This window comes from Lutra lutra, chromosome 5 (genome assembly GCF_902655055.1).
Source record: "Lutra lutra chromosome 5, mLutLut1.2, whole genome shotgun sequence".
Taxonomy (NCBI): domain Eukaryota; kingdom Metazoa; phylum Chordata; class Mammalia; order Carnivora; family Mustelidae; genus Lutra; species Lutra lutra.
In genome coordinates this window covers 8,150,851-8,170,158 of record NC_062282.1, presented here as the reverse complement: position 1 = coordinate 8,170,158, position 19,308 = coordinate 8,150,851, and the positions used below count along the sequence as shown (strand labels likewise).

Genomic DNA, 19,308 nt, shown 5'->3' with positions numbered 1-19,308 from the left:
ATGTTTGAGAAAGACTTTCTTTTTAAATGGTTCCAATGAAAAAAACCACTGCTCTACCACAGGTCTCAGAAAGAACACATGGGAGGAACAAACACATTTCTCCAGTGAGGCCAACATAAGGAATTATGATGTATAAAGCTTTAAAATCAATGATCTAAAACTAATGAATGAATTATTATAAAAACTATTCACAGCTGCAAACATTAAGGAATAAGCAATTTTGCAATAATATACCCACAAAGATCACTACTTTAAGAGGATACTTGATACACAAGTCATTAAACCAGTAAATAAAGTTTTTGAGAAAGATAAAGAGAATGGCCTATGTCAAATGCTAACTAAAATGTACCAATACAAGCTTTTATCGGTCTCAAAAAAACTCACAGGAAACGTCCTGAAAACTCCTAGGAAACGTCATGAAAATACTCAATTACTTAGAATTAGTTTGCTATAAACCTTAAGTTGTAGAGTTTTTACGCCCTATAGAAAATTAAAGAATACAAAATAAATGACTTGACCTTTCTTAGATGGTAATAAAGCTCCAAAAATAAAACTGTAATGACTTTAATCATTTATAATCCCTCACATAAAAACAAAGTAAAACTAAGTTAGAACATTTAGACTCAGTTAACTGCGTTAGAGCATTTATACTCAGCAGCTCAAGATACTATTTAAAAACAAAAACACAAAAAACCTTTGGAAGAAGAGGGCAATGTACTATAATCCCAGAATGAAAAGTATACTTCAAATTCTTGACAAGCTGCCAGTTTAGTCCTCTACTTAAGATGAATAACATTAAATATCAAGCAGTAGGCATGGGAATCATAAAATATAACTGGAATTTTAAAGACCTACAAAGTATGTGCCATTGGCTTACAAAAATATTAAGCTTAGAAAGTCTCATTTTTAAAAAGTGAATTAAGGGGGCAACCGCCTGGTTCAGTAAGTAGAACACATGACTCCTGAACCTTCTCTTTATTATTATTTTCCAAGCTACACAATTTTAACTCAAAAGATACCCCAAGTTTGAACAGTGAGGAGATATTTGATAAAAATCAAGGCATCGTTACTAATTTTTCTGAGTAAATGGTGGTATCATAGTTACTGTTTTTAAAAAGAATCCTTACTGAGATACATACTAAAATATGTACAGATGAAATTATAAATGATGGCATTTGCTTTAAAATGGATAGAGAGGTGGGGAACAAGAACATAGGTAAGGAATACCATGTAAAGGCAATGAGCTAAAAAGGAGTCAAACTAAAAGATATGAACATGGGGGCTCATTACACCTTTTTATACATTTGATCTTGCCCATAATAAAAAATTTTAAAAGAGGGGCACCTGGGTGGCTCAGTCCATCAAGCATCCAACTCTTCATTTTGGCTTAGGTCATGATCTCAGGATCCTGAGATCAAATCCTGAGTGGGGCTTGTGCTGAGCATGGAGTCTGCTTAAGATTCTCCCTCTCCCTCTGCCCCTTCCTCCCCCACTAGTGGCACACATGCTCTCTCTCAAAAAAAAAAAAAAATTACTCTACAAATTAAATCACTGTCTTTCTCACATACATATGTGTCTGTGTATTAAAAACTGACATATAGTTTTAAAAAATATTTTCCAAATGTTACAGCAATAATTGTTATTATCAATGACAAAGTTAAAAATAGTTACTTTAAAACTGCTTAAAAACCTTTTTTGCATCCAGTTATAACCCAAAAATGCAATGTAAACTTCTAAAGAACTTACTTGGTGTGAAAGCAAATCTGTGCTTGCATAATTCACAGTATTCTTTTCGACTGTGTTTCAGCCACTGAACTAAGCTGCAATCACAAACACATTCATAAGTATAGTGTTACAATGAAGATATTTTAAGGTTTCACTGAAAACCAATGTTCTATTAAAATTTAAGGTTTATAGAGCTCTTACAATTTCAACAGTTTCGTATTTATAATATTCTTTTTTACTTTTTATAACTCGATGCCTTCTGAAAGTACAGAACTGTAACAGATATGTTTCTACTATTTAAAAAGTTCTATTAACTAAATTGTATGTCCTCAAGGCTAACATCAGCGATGAAAGAATCTCCAAGCGTCACATCAGTTCTAACACTGGTCTGATGACACTGCTACCACGGGTAGCTCGGTCTGAATCCTGTTGGCTGTGTACCCAGAACAAGTGACTTAATGCTTGTTTTCTTATTAGCGTAATAATAAAAACATTCCACCTCATGGTTCTAAGGATTAAATGATTTAAGATCTATAAAAGCATGAGCACCACCTGGCACAAAGCATTATACAAACGTAAGGTATTGTCATGTCAAGCAGAATCAGAAAACTTTTAACACTTCCAATGAACAAAATAAGCTATCCATGATAGAAACGAACAAACAGGTACTCAAATGCACCTGGAAAACAGTAACACCAAAATGACAGGGAATGGTAAGAAGGAATATGGGTAATTTACAAATTTTCACAAGAGAAATTAAAAAAAAAAAAAAAAAAACTACTATAGAAAAATTTCATTGAAACAATTCCCTTACTATATAAATGACAAAAACCAAAGCTCAGACATAAAATTTTCTAAAAGGATGACTCACCATTCTTGATGGATAAACTTAATACTGCCAGTACATACACAAGGATGATAAAGAGGTTTCTCAGGTGTTCCTTCTGACCGACACACTCTACATATGTCTGTGAATGAAAAAGATAAATTGATTAAACTTAAAAAAAAAAAAAAAACCCAAAACAAAAATAATGTGTTAAAGAAAGAATCCATCAGCAGCAGAGAAATGAAAGTGTTACGATAATAAGCAAGTATATTTCAAAACTAGGGGCACCTGGGTGGCTCAGCAGGTTAAGCCTCTGCCTTCAGCTCAGGTCATGATCTCAGCGTCCTAGGATCAAGCCCTGCATCGGGCTCTCTGCTCAACGGGGAGCCTGCTTCCCCCTCTTTCTCTGCCTGCCTCTAGCCTACTTGTGATCTCTCTCTCTCTCTCTCTGTCAAATAAATAAATAGCATCTTGCCTCTGGCCTACTTGTGATCTCTCTCTCTCTCTCTCTCTCTGTCAAATAAATAAATAGCATCTTTCAAAAATATATATTCCAAAACCAAAAAATTTCCTAGTATATAAAAAGGCCAGTTGTTCCTTTCAGTGAGAACTGTACTCATTGACTGTACTCTTCCTTAACTAATGCTAAATAGAAAAACACAAAATCAGGTCACCACTCGTATCCTAATAGTTTTAAACTCCAATCCTAACAGTTTAAAATCCTAAGTCCAGTCCTCACAGTTAAAACTCCACAAAACACAACCAAGGACTTAATGGCAGTGGGCAGCACTGGAGACACCCCTGTAGCCTCCCCTCACTCCACCACAGATACAGAGACACACACTAATAGGGTGAGTTCTGCACCCCAAAACTACAAAGGTGCCAGGTCAGAGAGAGGTGAGCCAGAGGTCACCTTAAGCAGAAGCTACCGGAGCCCAGGACTACCTGGTCAGAGGCCAGAGGCAAGAGCGCACCCTGCACTGTGCCCACATGGTTCTGAGCACATCTGCCCATCTTGCCTGGGGTGGCCCATGATATGTTGAGGAAAAACTTAAAATGCCAAGAACCATCCCACTCACAGGTTCCGTCATGCTCCCTCTGCAGGACAACCTATGGAAACTGGTCACAGCTTTTATTTAGACCTTCTCTGTGATCTGCAGGGCGAAGTGCCCACCCCAGTGGGCAATGTGAGGGGCAAGAAGCCATGTACTAGAGACAGGGACTTAAAGAAAACTTCTGATCTACTCTCTCAAGGGAGCTCCTTGTTCGTGGGGAGTAACTGCAACCCAAGCCCACTGTTAATGGGTTTAACCAACCCCCGCACCCGGTGGGACTGGGGTGCACATACACTGAGCAGTGTGGCACTCGGCCCCCAATGTTAAAAAGCAGTGTGTTCCTCAACCTAGGAAGGCTGAGCACCACTTATCAAAGTTGAGGGATAATGACTACCCGGGCTGCCTAACTGGTGAGCGCCCTCATCCCAAGAGTTATCCATAAGCCAGGCGAATCACTGCTGACATGGAGAGGCCACACACCACCACCCACAGAAGAGCTTTTGCTGTGCCGGTTCTACCTACACGAGAGCCAGGAAGGGTTGTCCAGGTTGAGTCAAATCAAGCACACTCCAGGGCTGTGTCTCTCAGTGAGCTTTAGAACCTTACCCCCCCACCCCTACTACCGCCAGCCGAGGAGCCGGCTTCCTGGAAGCAATCTGTGGGTCAAGAGAACAATGCCGGCTGTCCGCCTCATTTACGGTCAGAGCTACACAGGATACATGGGATCCAAGCCTCTTCCAACCGCCCACTTTCACCTTCGTCCTTGATTAATGAAAACATCTTTGGCAAAAGCTTTCACTCTGGTCCGTCTTGCACCAGTCTAAGACTCTGGGCTCTAGCAACACAGTATGAATGTCCCAACGATCCTGCCTAACCAGCCTCTGCAGAGTTCTGACACAAACGAAACAGAACCACACTAGAATTCCATGATTCTCAGGGCCGTATCCTGGCAGCTTGAGTCTGCTTTGAACACTCGAATTTTCTCCAAGTGTACACTTCAGCCTAGGGAAACTGGACTAAGAGCCAGGAGCTCACCCAAGGGGGTGGGTAAGACCTGGAAGGACCATCCCCTGTGGTGGATCTGCCGCTGCCCGCACGGGAGATCCAGCGTCAAGCTAGCATTTTAACCGTGCCGGGTTCAATACCGGCCCTGGAGCGGAGATGACCACAGCGGCCAGCAACCAGGCTTGCCCTGCACGGATCCTCCTTAAAGCACTCAAAATGCACTCATTCAAAAAGAGTCCAGTGTCATTTTTCATCACTGCTCTCCCAGGTCTGAAGTGGGTAATCTGCACATTGCTGCCTTTCTTGGATGGGGAAGTTGATCATCAAGCTCCCTTTATGGTACCGAACCTGGATTTCCCGTCGCCATGGCTGCCACTGTAGAAACTACGACTTCTACCTAAAACAGCTGACAGGCCCATGGAACACGCAACTGATCTTGGTTATCTAGACTCACCGGAGCTGTCGGTGCCCGGGGCATCCATTAGTTCCACAATTACCATAGTTACCCAGATAGGAGCAGAACAAGCACTTAAAGCCATCTGGAACATGACCACACCAGCCCAAGGGCCAGGATGCCTACAGATTAACTTTAAACACAGGCAGGTGCTAGTGAGGGGTTATCCAGGTAGGGTGGTTTGGGGGCAAATATGGGTGAGCCAGTGCAGACTTAGGGTGAAGCAGTCCCACACTGTCCTGTCTCCGCAGCCAGTGCTCAGGTGGTCGCAGAAGTAAGGCACAGCAGTGAAACTGTGGCAAGGTGTGTCCTGCATTGGGACACAGTGTAGAGGAAAGCAGCAGAGACAATGCTGCGCTCACACAAATGCAGGTTGCTATGCTGCCCTCCAGAAACAAGGTGACTGGGCAAGGACTCTCCTTGTTAGCACACAGCTGCCAACAAGATGCAGGGACAATGGAGAAGATCCACGAGTGCGAATGGCTGATGCCGGTGGCTCATCCTGTGAGGGGCCCCGCCTCACAAGGGTGGCCAAGCCCCAGGTGGCACAGGAGAGCTATGGGGAGGCCCACGCATTGGCCAGACTGGGGGTGGGGGGCTGCAGAAGGCACAGTGCGGGGGTTGGGGGGGAGACGGGGGAACACATGTGCACAAGACAGTGATCTCCAGAAGACCACATTCAAGGACAAACCAACAAACACAAAACTCAGCAAGCACAACAATCTACATTGACTGCAGGGCTCTGTTTAACACAGTACAGAGTACTGGACCCACCCACCTCTATAAGGCTAAAACCATTTTCAATGTAACACTAAGGCTTTGCCTTTTATCCTCATTGTCTTGCCAGGGTACAGTGGAGTTTTCAACATGCTACCTAACACAACTGACTGAATGCAGCCAAGATGAAAAAAAATCCACCAGCCTCCCATTAAATCTGACATTTAGATTTGCAAATATAAAACAAATCCACTCTTCTCACCAATATTTTAGGTCTGAAGTATATAGTTATTTCTTTAAAAAAAAAAAAGATATTAACATATAACAGGTTTGTTAAGTGAATTAGTATTTCCAAATTTTGTTTCATTTTCTAATGGCAAATGAAGGCTCTTACGATATGTCGATATGTTTTTAGGAGTGTTAAGGGATCCTGAGGCCAAAAACTTCAAGAATGTTTTTTGTGTGTGTGCTTGTGAAACTTTTGGAAAAAAATCAGAATAACTATGGTTCTCTCAAAATACACAAATAGACAAAATTTTCATTATTTTGTAAGGCGTTTCACAAGCCTCCACTGATTCTTAAAAAAAAAAAAAAAAAAAAGGGAAGAGAACATTAGACCTCTTAACTGCCTCATTTTAGAACCATGGAGATTTTTTACATAATTACAAAACAAAATTATAACAAAATGGAAAATAAGCAACCCCTAAACCAAAAACAAATTACAACAAATGAACCATACGTGTGTGTGTGTGTGTGTGTGTATGTGTATAATAAATATATCTCAAGTTTAACCACAGAAAAGAATTACTTTAGAAACTTTAAAACAGTAATATGATCACATATGCCTAGCAGGCTATACTCTAAGACAGAAGAAACTGCAATTAAGTCTTAAACAGAATTCAGTAATCATGGTGTGAAGAGCAATAATATTGGTAACAATTTTAATACTTGGAAGGATAAACCCAGTAAGTAGTATGATGCTGGTATTATGGTTGTGTGTATATTTTTTAAGTGATCTCTTAGGATATTTACAGGTGAAAAGATTTAATACCTGGAATGTGCTTTAAAATGATGCAGGAGAAGTGTGGAGATGGGAAAGGAAAAGGGTTGAGCTGCAAGAATTATCAGCCATATGCTTTATCTATTGAATAAAATGCTGGTTATTAGAGGTTATTGCATTAGTCTATTTTGTTTTAAATTTTACATGATGGGGCACCTAGCTGGCTCAGCTAGTGGAGCATGCAACTCTTGGGTCTCAGGGTTGTGAGTTTGAGCCTCACAATGGGTGTAGAGATTACGTAAAAATAAAATATTTAAAATGGAGAAATATTCCATGCTCACGGACTGGAAGAACAAATACTGTTAAAATGTCTATGCATTTAAATGTCAAAGCAACCTACACGTTCAATGTAATCGCTATCAAAATATCACCAACGTTTTTCACAGAGCTGGAACAAACAATAAAATTTGTATGGAACCACAAAAGACCCCAAATAGCCAAAGCAATCCTGAAAAACAAAACCAAAGCTGAAGGCATCACAATTCTGGACTTCAGGCTGTATTACAAAGCTGTACATCAAAAGACTGTGGTACTGGCACAAAAACAGACACACAGATCAATGGAAGAGAACAGAAAACCCAGAAAAAGACCCTCAACTCTATGGTCCACCAATCTTTGACAAAGCAGGAAATACCCAACAGAAGAAAGTCTCTTCAAGAAATGGTGCTGGAAGGGCGCCTGGGTGGCACAGTCAGTTAAGCGTCTGCCTTCCGCTCACGTCATGATCCCAGGGTCCTGGGATCGAGCCCCACATCAGGCTCCCTGCTTGCCAGGAAGCCTGCTTTTCCCTCTCCCACTGTCTGCTGTGTTCCCTCTCTCTCACTGTGTTTCTCCCTGTCAAATAAATAAATAAAATCTTAAAAAAAAAAAAAAAAAGAGAGATGGTGTTGGGAAAATTGGACAGTCACATGCAAAAGAATGAAACTGGATCATTTTTTTCTTAAGCCATACAGAAAAATAAACTTGAAATGGACAAAAGACCTAAATGTGAGACAGGAATTCGTCAAAATCCAGCAAACTCTTTGACCTCAGCCACAGCAACTTCTTGCTAGACATGTCTCCAAAAGCAAGGGACACAAAAGCAAAAATGAACTATGAGGACTTCATCAAGATAAAAAGGCTTTGCACAGCAAAGAAAACAGTCAACAAACTAAAAGACAATCTATCAAATAAAAGAAGATATTTGCAAATGCCTTATTAGATGAAGGGCTGGTATCCAAAACCTACAAAGAAAACTTGTCAAATTTAACACCCAAAAAATAAAAAATCCAGTCAAGAAATGGACAGAAGACATGAGCAGATATTTCTCCAAAGAAGACATAAAAATAACCAACAGACATGAAAAAATGATCAACATCACTAGACATCAGGGAAATACAAATTAAGACCACAATGAGGTATCTTGTCACACCAGTCAGAATGGCAAAAATTAACAACTCAGGACACAACAAATGTTGGCGAGGATGTGGAGAAAGGGGAACCCTCTTACACTACTGGTGGGAATGCAAACTGGTGACAGCCACTTTGGAAAACAGTATGGAGGTTCCTCAAAAAGTTAAAAATAGAGCTATCCTATGACACAGCAATTGCACTACTGGGTATTTATCCAAAGGATACAAACATAGTGATTTGAAGGGGCATTTGCACTGAAAAGTTTATAGCAACAATGTCCACAAAAGCCAAAATACAGAAACAGCCCAGATGTCCACTGGCAGATGAATGGATAAAGAAGATGTGGAGTATATGCATGACGGAAAATTACTCAGCCATCAAAAAGAATGAAATCTTGCCATTTGCAAGGACATGGATGGAACCAGAAGGTATTATGCTAAGCAAAATACGTCAGTCAGAGAAAGACAAGTGCCATAAGATTTCATTCATGTGGAATTTAAGAAATAGAACAGTTGAACACAGGGGAAGGGAAGGAAAAGATAAAATGAAATCAGAGAGGGAGACAGACTATTTGAGACTCTTAACTATAGGGATCAAACTAAGGGTTACTGGAAGGAAAGTGAGTGGGGCAATGGGGAACTGGGTGATGGGCATTAAGGAGGGCACTTGATGTAAGGAGCAGTGGGTGTAATATGCAACTGATGAATCACGAAATTCTACCTCTGAAAATCAATCAGTCAGTCAAATCAAATCTCTAGGGGCGCCTGGGTGACTAAGTAGGTTAATCGTCCAACTCTTGATTTCAGCTCAGGTCATGATCTCAGGGTCATGAGATCAAGCCCTGCATCCAGCTCCACACTGAGCATGGAACCTGTTTAAAACTGTCTCTCTCCCTCTTCCTCTCCATCTGCCCTACTTCCCGGCTCACACGTGAGTGCTCTCTTTCTCTAAATATGTAAATAAATAAGATCTTGGGGCGCCTGGGTGGCTTAGTGGGTTAAGCCGCTGCATTCGGCTCAGGTCATGATCTCAGGGTCCTGGGATCGAGCCCCGCATCGGGCTCTCTGCTCAGCAGGGAGCCTGCTTCCTCCTCTCTCTCTCTGCCTGCCTCTCTGCCTGCTTGTGATCTCTCTCTGTCAAATAAATAAATAAAATCTTTAAAAATAAATAAATAAATAAATAAGATCTTAAAAGTAAAATTTTACATAATAAAACTTTTTAAAAATAAGCAATGGTTAACCATGCAATTTACAAATATCACAGTTGAACTTTCATTGTACTGACACTACCAAGTCCAATTTTATCAATGAAGTTCTTCAACAAGAAGGCTTATTAGCATGTGGGGTTTTTTAATTTAATTTAATTTATTTGAGAGAGAGAGACAGTGAGAGAGGGAATACAAGCAGGGGGAGTGGGAGATGGAGAGCAGGCTTCCCGCTGAGCAAGGAGCCTGATGTGGGGCTCAATTACAGGACCCGGGGATCATAACCTGAGCCGAAGGCAAACACTTAGGTACTGAGCCACCCAAGCGCCCAGCATGTGATGTTTCATATGTGCACACTTGTACACACACACAAACCTAAAAACTCATGTTAGATTTTATTTCACTAATCACAATTTTAAAAATGTGATAAAGCTTTCATTGGCTACATCTTCATTAGGGGAAAGCAGAGTAAGATTTAAATAATAGGTCTCAACATTCCTAAAAGCCTCATTTTGTGCAACCAACAGCCCAATTCTAATTTAAATCATTTAATCTAAATGCTTTTAACCCACTGATCCACCCAGGTGCCCCTAATCTAAATGCCTTTAATCTAAACCATTTAATCTAAATGAGTTTAAAACGAAATTTGGTCCAAAAAAATATCATTAATCTCTTCTGCAGTACTGACCCTGTTTTTTCCCACATCATGAAGATCTAAGTGTTGTTCAAAAGCACCTCAAATATAAATATCACCCTAAATGGAAAGGTGAAGATTGTTGATTTAAACAAACTAGAATGGCAATAAGCCCTAGCTATAAAATACTTGTAAGGCAAACATCTGGCTGTTTAGCAGGCCCCAACCCCAGCTTAGACTATGCCAGGGGCAGAGTCATACCTTATTAGGAAACTGGAACCTGGGAAAAGTGGCCAAAGTGAAAGACTGCACCTGCCTTCACTCCATATCCTCAACTAAATTTCCTTAGCTAGTCTCTCTGTGCATTAGGAAGGAACGGAAGCTTCTTCCCTGCCAATCCATGTTCCAGTGGAAAAATCTGGAACAAGTCATAGGTACACAGACGTAAGCATTTTTCCTGGAAGGATACATAAGCTATTAACTTTATGTTAAGTTAACTTTATGTTAAGTTGCTGACTTTGTGGATCAGTTTTGGGGGAAATACACATTTTATATGTGTATGATGTCCACAGCATATACCTGTGTATTATTTTGCTCATACCCTACTATTAAAATTAATAGTTTCCTGGGGCGCCTGGGTGGCTCAGTTGGTTGAGCGACTGCCTTCGGCTCAGGTCATGATCCCAGACTTCCAGGATCGAGTCCCGCATCGGGCTCCCAGCTCCTTGGGGAGTCTGCTTCTCCCTCTGACCTTCTCCTCTCTCATGCTCTCTCTTACTCATTCTCTCTCAAATAAATAAATAAAATCTTTAAAAAAATTAATAGTTTCCTTATAAACTTACATTCAAAGACACGTACAAGAACGTTCACAGCAGCACTATTTCATAAAAATACCTCCAAAATGGGGGCTACCTGAGTGGCTCAGTCGGTTGACCATCCGACTCTTGATCTCAGCTCAGGTCCTGATCTCAGGGTTGTGGGTTTAGGACCTGTGTTAAGCTTCACCTCCAAAATGGAAACTACTAAGTGTCTATCAACAGTAGAATGGATAAATTTTGGTATATTCAAACAACTGAATACAACATCACACTGAGAATAAACCAACTAAAACTACAACCACAATGTATTTATTGCATAATGATATTCAGTGATAAAGAACTCTCTCACTCACACACACACACACACACACACACAAAGAACTCAGACACAAAGAATACCTATTCCACTTGAAAAACTTCAAAAAGGTTGGGGAGCCCGGGTGGCTCAATTGGTTAAGAGTCTGCCTTCAGCTCAGGTCATGATCTCAGGGTCCTGGGACTGAGCCCCGCATCAGGCTCCCAGCTCAGCAGGGAGTCTGCTTCTCCCTCTCCCTCTGCTTGTGCTCTCGCTCTCTAATGAATAAATAAAATCTTTAAAATAAATAAATGTTCACAAACAGAAAAAACTAACGCTTATTAGAAGTCAACATTGTAGTTATCTCTAGAGGAAAGAGGCAGTAGAGACTACAAGAGGACTGAAGAGAATGGCCCAAATGAAATCGACACACTTCTCCCTATACTTCCTGCCAAGTACAGCCAAAAGCCCAGGACATTATACATAAACAGAAGAAGATTCTAAAAAGTGAAGAAAAGGCAGAGCAGCAAGGGAACTGGTGACCCAAGGAATCATATCCAGTGAGTTCTCTGGGTTTTTTTTTCTTCCGGTGTCCTGGGGACTGGTGGTAGAAATGGAGAAGCTGACAACCTGAAAACAGCAATGGAACAGATAAACTTATCCCAAAAAAGCCAAAGACCAGGAAAGAGGCCAACTTTGCAAGACTGGAAATTTTTAGACAATAAATGCCTCTGTACCCCAGCCAAATACGACAGGAAAAAAAAAAATGAGGCCCCAACATCATCTCTAGCCAAGACATCATCTCAACATCATCAACATCATCTCCTGGCCAAGGCCAGGAGGGGAGCAAACCTAGATTAGCTGACTCTATTTTAGTTACTGAGGCCCAACTACATTATCAAAGAAGTTAATGAGGAAACGATTAAAATATAACTGTCAATTACAAAAGAATATTCCCTCTAACTTGCTCATTCTTCCAACTTGGTTGTATGATCTTTGTTTGAATGTTTTATTTTTTTCACAATTTAATGTCAATATTCTATACAAATTTTCTATCTACTCTTCCAACTTTGTTATATTCTTCCATTTGGATAGTAGGCTGCTCCCTCTGGCAAAACACATTACACCACTGAAATACAAAGGTAAAATAACTAGGTAGTACAGCAGCTAATGATGAGTGAAGTCAACATTTTTTTTTTTATCTTACCACAAATTTTCTTTCTATGTGAATTTTCTAAGTCCTTTGTCCAGCTTACTAATTGGGGTCTTAACAATAAGAAAACACTCAAAAAAATTAAAAAATCAGCCAAAGATTTGAACAGATACTTCACCAAAGAAAAGTATACAAATGAAAAAATGCTGAGGTCATTAGCAAAGTGCAAATTAAAATCACAATAGGATGGTGACGGTTACACAAAAGTGTAACTATATTTAATGCCAGTGAATTGTACACTTAAAAATTGGTTAGAATGGTAAATTTTGTTATGTATATTTTGCCATAAAAATTTTAAGTCACAGTTTGATACCACTACATACTGATTAAAATGATAAAAAGAAAAAAAATCACTCATCATATGCTGCAGCAATCATATTCCTAGGTATTTAACTTAGTCAAATGAAAACTTATGCTCATACAAAAACCCAAATAAATTTGTAAAATGGCTTCAATCATAATTTCCTCAAAATGGAAACAACCAATCAAAGCATTCCACAACTGGAGAATAAACTGTGGTACATTCAATATTCTTTTCTACAAAAGAATACTATTAAGCAACAAAAAGGAATGAAATACTGTACATACAACAAGGTGAATAAATCTCAAATGCATTATATGTTAAGCAAAAGAAGCCAGACTTAAAAAACTACATACTAGATGATTCCATTTATGACGTCTGGAAAAGGTAAAACTACAAAGACAGCAATACATCAGTGGCTGCTAGGGTCTGGGGGTGGGAGTGATCACAAAAGGGAAGAGGGATATTTGAGAGGTGGATGAACTAGTCCACCTCTTGAATGTGCTGGCTACATGACTGTATGCATTTGTCAAAAACTCATGGACACTACCATCAACAGATGGATAAAGGATATATATACATATATATGTGATGTGTGTATATATAAAAATATTTTTATGTAAAAATATAAGACGTGTGTGTGTGTAAGGCACACATATACAATGGAGGATTATTCAGCCATAAAAAAGAATGAAATCTTGCCATTTGCAACCACATGGATAGAGCTACAGAGTATAATGCTAAACAAAATAAGTCAGTCAGAGAAAGACAAATATTGTATGATTTCACTCATATGTGAATTTAAGAAACAAAAGAAATGAATAAAGGGGAAAAAAAGAGAGAAACCAAAAAACAGACTCTTAACTACAGGAGAACAAACAGATGGTTACCAGAGGGGAGGTGGGCAAGGGAACAGGTGAAACAGGTGAAGGGGATTAAAAGTCCACTTTCCCTGATGAGCACTGAGTAATAATATATGGAACTGCTGCCTTCGGCTCGGGTCGTGATCTCAGGGTCCTGGGATCGAGTCCCGCATCGGGTTCTCTGCTCGGCGGGGAGCCTGCCTCCTCCTCCTGTCTCTCTCTGCCTGCCTCTCTGCCTACTTGTAATCTGTCTGTCAAATAAATTAAAAAAAAATCTTAAAAAAAAAACACTTCTAAAGACTGTCTAAATAGACATATAAGAACAAATGAGAAAGGATAATGACATGAAAAGAAACTATTGTTCTCCTCACTAATGAAGTTGTATACTGAAATGTATCCCAATAAGCACATTAATTTCATCCAGCCAGATAAGAATTAATGCTGTTAGGGACTGCGGAGGAAATCATTAGCACTGGAGATCAAGTATTTCTGGCATTCCATTTTCTGGATTAATAGCAGGACTGCACTTCCCTGACACTTTTGAAATTAGATACGGACAGGCAACTTGCTTCGGTCAATGAAATACAAGCTACGGTAACGTATATCACTGCTGGGTAGAAAACTCTGGGAGCCAGTGAACACAACACATCACACTACATTTTCCTGCCTCAATGATTGTGGAAGAAAACACACCCTAAGATGGAGCCTCCACCAATCTAGGTCTGTAAGTGACTACAGTTAGCAGCATCTCTCCCTAGCCTGCAGTAGACATAATATTCGGTGAGAAAGGAACCTTTTGTTGCTTTAAGCTGCTGAGGTTTGGGGCCGGTTTGTAACAAAGACATTAATTAGCCTATCGTGTTTCATAAAGGGACTCCAGCTTGGGGGTGGGCAGGGGGGACTAAAACAAGCACAACTACTACCAACACAGAAAGTCAATGAGAGACAAACCTATTTTGTATATGAAGACCAATCCTGCCACCCAAAACCTCAACAGAGTAACACCACCAAGGTTATAAAAGAAGACCATCTACAAAAGGCGCAGTCTGAGGCCCTTTACTAAAACCAAAATAATGAAGTTTTGAGGTAGGATAAGGTTCCTGCTAGATTTACATGCAGTAAAATTACAAATCTCTCTCAGGTCAAAATAAAAGCACTGCACTTGTTATTAATGCAAATCAACTTAGAAACAGAAAAGCAACTCTTCCCGCTTTACTTTGCTTTTTCCCCCTCCAGTTCTCCAGGCTCCTCCTGCTTTTCAAAAGCAAATTTCTTCTGTTTAATCCTGTGGGAACTTTTGTTGCTTTATTTGAATACCTAATATCTTCGCAAGGCATACCTTTTATAAGTTCCTAGCACAGTGCCTAGAGCTCAATAAATATAAAGGTTTTTTTGTTCATCTGTATGTTTTAATGAAAAATCTCAAATCCTTAGTGACTGAGTATGGAGACTGCCCGGGAAATGAGAGGGAGGAGAAAAGAACAATCAGTAAGAGTAGGTTCTCAAGTTGGAACCAGCTGTTGGAAGTCCACACCCACGCTGGTTTGGCTCATGCTATCAGTTTTTCTAGCCAACAATTCAGCTCACCAAATATGTCCTAAGTACCAACTGTGAAAAAAAGAAGAAAAAAAAAAAACCTAAAAACTTTAGGTATATGTCATAATTTTTAGGTCATTATCTACCCTGAAAGTTTTTCCACATTAGATTTCAAAGTGTATGCAAATCCCTTCTTGTAATTATCCTTCTGGTGATAATTCAATAAACAAAGGACTGTTAAATTATTAGCAGTAGACTTTATTTTTCAGAACAATTTTATATTTACAGAAAATGTGAAAAGATAGTGCAGTGTTCCCATACACACAGTGCCCAGTACCCCCTATTATTAACATCCACACTAGCATGGTATCTTTGTTAAACTTAATGAGCCAATGCTCACGTATCATTAACTAAAATCCAGTTGATTCAGATTTCCTTAGTCTTCACCTAATGTCCTTTTTTTGTTGTTTCAAAATCCACCTGACATTTAGTTGTCATGTCTTCCTGGTTTGACTAAGACAGTTTCTCTTGGCTCTGGCAGTTTTTCAGGCTTTCCTTGTTTTTGATGACTTTGGTCATTTCAAGGAGTACTGGTCAGGCACCTTGTAAGATGCCCCCTTAAGAGAACCGGTCTTATGTTTCGCTCATGACTAGAACAGGGCTATGGCTTTGAGGGAAGTAAAGGACAGAGGCAAAGTGCCATTTTCATCACATCATATCAAGGGTAAACCATTAACATGAATCATGACGGCTACTGCTGGCTTTGATTCATTTGGCTGAAGTCACAAGGGTTTCTAGTATCTGATTACCAACAAAAGTTTTTACAGTTAGTAGCTGATCACATTTACTGATCAGTATTTACTTACTGATCACAGTAAGTAAATATTAAGAATCTATGATTGAAAACTACTATTCAAAATGTCTGTAAATAACCTACATATCCCAAACCAGGTAAGTGGGGATCTAAATTGTGGTACACTGACTGCACAGAACATGAAAAAAATCCATGCTAAATAAGCAAAGCAAAAATAAAGAATGAACAGAATACACACTGTACTTCCTACTAGGTAAAAACATCAAAATAGCCTAAAAGAGAAAATATGAAAAAAAAAAGCCATTATAATTGGTCAGATGAGAACATGGGTGATTTTCTTGCCTTCTCTCCCCAAGTTGCTAGTGCTTCATCGCTACTTTCACAACTAGAAGAAAATACTACCTATAAAAAAAATATGCATGTGGTAATTAGGCCTTGCAAGCGTAAAGTCCCAAATCTACATGTATCCCAAAGTTAGTTATTTTCTTCTCTCTCCAGATTACTGGTAATTACAAACTTAACATTCACCTGTACTGTTGCTCCTAGAAGCCTGAAACCTACATTTTTTTGGCCTCTTTGCTGACTAGGCGTGAGTTGCACTGAATCAAAGGGAGTACTTTTGTGGGAAAAGGTAAAGCCATTTTCTATTTCTGGCTCCAAAAACAGCAGGGGCAGCTAACTGCAAATGCTTTGAACTCCTGCAGTAGTTACAGAGATCCTGGTGGTGATTCTTTTTTTCAAGTTTTATTTATTTAGTAATTTCCACACCCAACATGGGGCTTGAACTCACATACCTGAGATTGAGAGTCACATGCTCTTCCGACTGAGCCAGCCAGGCGCCTCTTGTGGTGACTCGGCCAGGAGCAGTGGGCATCCCTGAGTTCTGCAGCACAGGCGGCGGCCCCCAACAGTTACAGGAACAGTGAGCAGGCGTCAACTTACTTCACCTCAGTTCCAAATCTCTCCTTCAGTAGCTCATCAGGTACTGAACTCAAAACATTTTTGTTAAAAACAAATCTGTGGGGCACCTGGGTGGCTCAGTTGGTTAAGTGGTTGCCTTTGGCTCAGGTCATGATGCCAGGATCCTGGGATGGAGCCCTGCATCGGGATCCCTGCTCAGTGGAGAGCCTGCTTCTCCCTCTCCCTCTGCCTGCCACTCTGCCTACTTGTGCTCTCTTTATCGCTCTGTCAAATAAATAAATAAATAAATCTTAAAAAAAAAAATTGTCACCAGAAGATACTCGAGGGACAACACAGGAGGAAGTGATTTTCTGGCTCCTGCTGCACTGTCAGTAGGTTTGTTGTAAGGACCACCTTTCACAACCCTACTGGTAAGAATCCAAGACACCAAGGATATAAGACACACCAGGTCTTGTACCCAACAGTGGTATCCAACTCCCCCCACATGCCCATCCACCACCTCTGACTCTCCTGCACCCTGGAGGGTTGCCTCTTGCTAGCCCAGAAACTGCAAACTAGCTCTGGACAACTCCACACTCCTCCACTGGTATCTAAACCACAACTGTGAGGAGTGGCCCTACCTCTTCCGAGTCCGTCTCTACTTGGATACTTCCCTTCTTGCCCAGGTACCCTTTACTGTATTGTTTACATCTCTACAGCTACCTTCTTCCCATAGCTTAGTAATTCAACTTCCTCTGCTTAACTTAGTGTGTCATCTATCTCTTCACTAGATCAAGACCGCAAAAAAACATACCTAAAGAAGAACCAACTGAAAGGTTTGAACTAGAAAATACAGGGAGTGTGGGATCACTCCTGACTTGAGCTCAACACCAATGTTTGCCTCAAAAAAAAGTACTTTGTACAATTCTTTGGAGTTACCAGTTGAACTATTTTTTCCTCCCAAGAAACATCATGTTTGTTTTTGAAACATCATTTTTACCATGGCTAAAAAAAAAAAACTGAAAAGAAAAACAAAAACAACAAGTTATTCAGACAGATCTGGGTATTCCGCAAACATTTTATCACAAAAGAATGAAGTGAGCCTAGGAGCCAAGGAAACCGACGATATTTGCTGCCAGTAATAAAAATCAATCTTTCAAGCAAAAATTAGGATTTCAGAAAACTTATATCCACCACAATGAGCATGATCGCTTCCCCAACTGCTAAAAGGCTTTTCGAGACAGGTAGTGATGTTAAGGAATGTAAGCTTTTATAATACACATGAAACCAGTCAACAGTTGGAAGACCTGCATAACTCAATGACTGATTATCTACCAAAAGACCAACACATGATGTTACAAAACCACGCATGACTGAAAAACCAATGTATTTTTAAAAACAGCTTCACTGGGGGAGCGCCTCGGTGGCTCAGGTCATGATTTCAGGATCCTGGGATCGAGCCCCACACAGGGTTCCCTGCTCAGCAAGGTCTCTGCTTCACCCTCTCACTCTCCTCTGTATGTTCTTCTTGATTATAGTCATCCTAGTGGGTGTGAATCATTTCACTGTGGTTTTAATGTGCATGTACCTAACGACCCGGTGGTGCTCAGCAATTTTTCATATGCTTATAAACCATATGTATATATTCTCTGGTGAGGTGTCCAAATCTTTGAGCCTCTCTTAAACTGTGTCATTCGTTTTCTTTTTAAGTTTTGAAAATTTTTTATATAGTCCAGTAAGTCCTTTATCAGACAGACATTTTGCAAACATATTCTGTGGCCTGTCTTTATTCTACTAACAGTGTCTTTCAAAGAGCAGAACTTGTGAATTTTGATGCCATCCAATTTATCAATTTCTTCCTTTACAGATCATGCTTTTAGTGTTTTATCTAAGAAATCTTAGCCTAACCCAAAATCACAAAGGTTTTCTCCTGTATTTTCTTCTAAAAGTTTCACAGTTAGGTTTTTCATTTAGGTCTAACATCTCTCTGAGTTAATTTTGGTATGTGGTGAAAGGTATGCCTCAAAGTTAATTTTTTGTCTATGAACAGCTAATTATCCCAGCACCATTTGCTGAAAAACTATGCTTTCTCCACCAAACTGCTTTTGTATCTTAATCAAAAATCAATTGTCCACATATATATGAGTCTATTTCTGGACTATTCTGACCCATCAAACCAATGAATTTTAAATTGATTTAATTTTTTTTTAAAGATTTTATTTATTTATTTGACGGACAGATCACAAGTAGGCAGAGAGGCAGGCAGAGAGAGAGGGGGGAGCAGGCTCCCTGCTGAGCAGAGAGCCCGATGCGGGACTCGATCCCAGGACCCTGAGATCATGACCTGAGCCGAAGGCAGCGGCTTAACCCACTGAGCCACCCAGGCACCCGATTTAATTTTTAAAAGGTGATGTGTATGCTTTCAGATTAATAGCACTTAAAGAAACTACCACTTTAAAAAAAAAAAAGAAAAAGAAAAAGAAGAAGAAAAAAAAG

At 39.9% G+C, this 19,308-nt stretch overlaps 1 protein-coding gene across 4 annotated transcripts in view; it reads right to left on the bottom strand.

The window, feature by feature from the left end:
• Positions 1-19,308, bottom strand: part of MARCHF6 (membrane associated ring-CH-type finger 6) — an 80,490-nt gene that overhangs the window by 52,677 nt on the left and 8,505 nt on the right. For 2 of the 4 annotated variants that reach the window (XM_047731610.1, XM_047731611.1), the window contains exons 1-3: positions 3,526-3,580; positions 2,597-2,693; positions 1,747-1,820 (exon numbers count right to left, since the gene is read on the bottom strand). In XM_047731610.1, the coding sequence (XP_047587566.1) occupies positions 1,747-1,820; positions 2,597-2,693; positions 3,526-3,565 (211 nt within the window). In that variant the 5' untranslated portion in view covers positions 3,566-3,580. Of the gene's footprint in view, positions 1-1,746; positions 1,821-2,596; positions 2,694-3,525; positions 3,581-4,361; positions 4,434-19,308 lie in introns of those variants that run through there. The other 2 variants (XM_047731612.1, XM_047731614.1) reach the window with 2 other exon arrangements.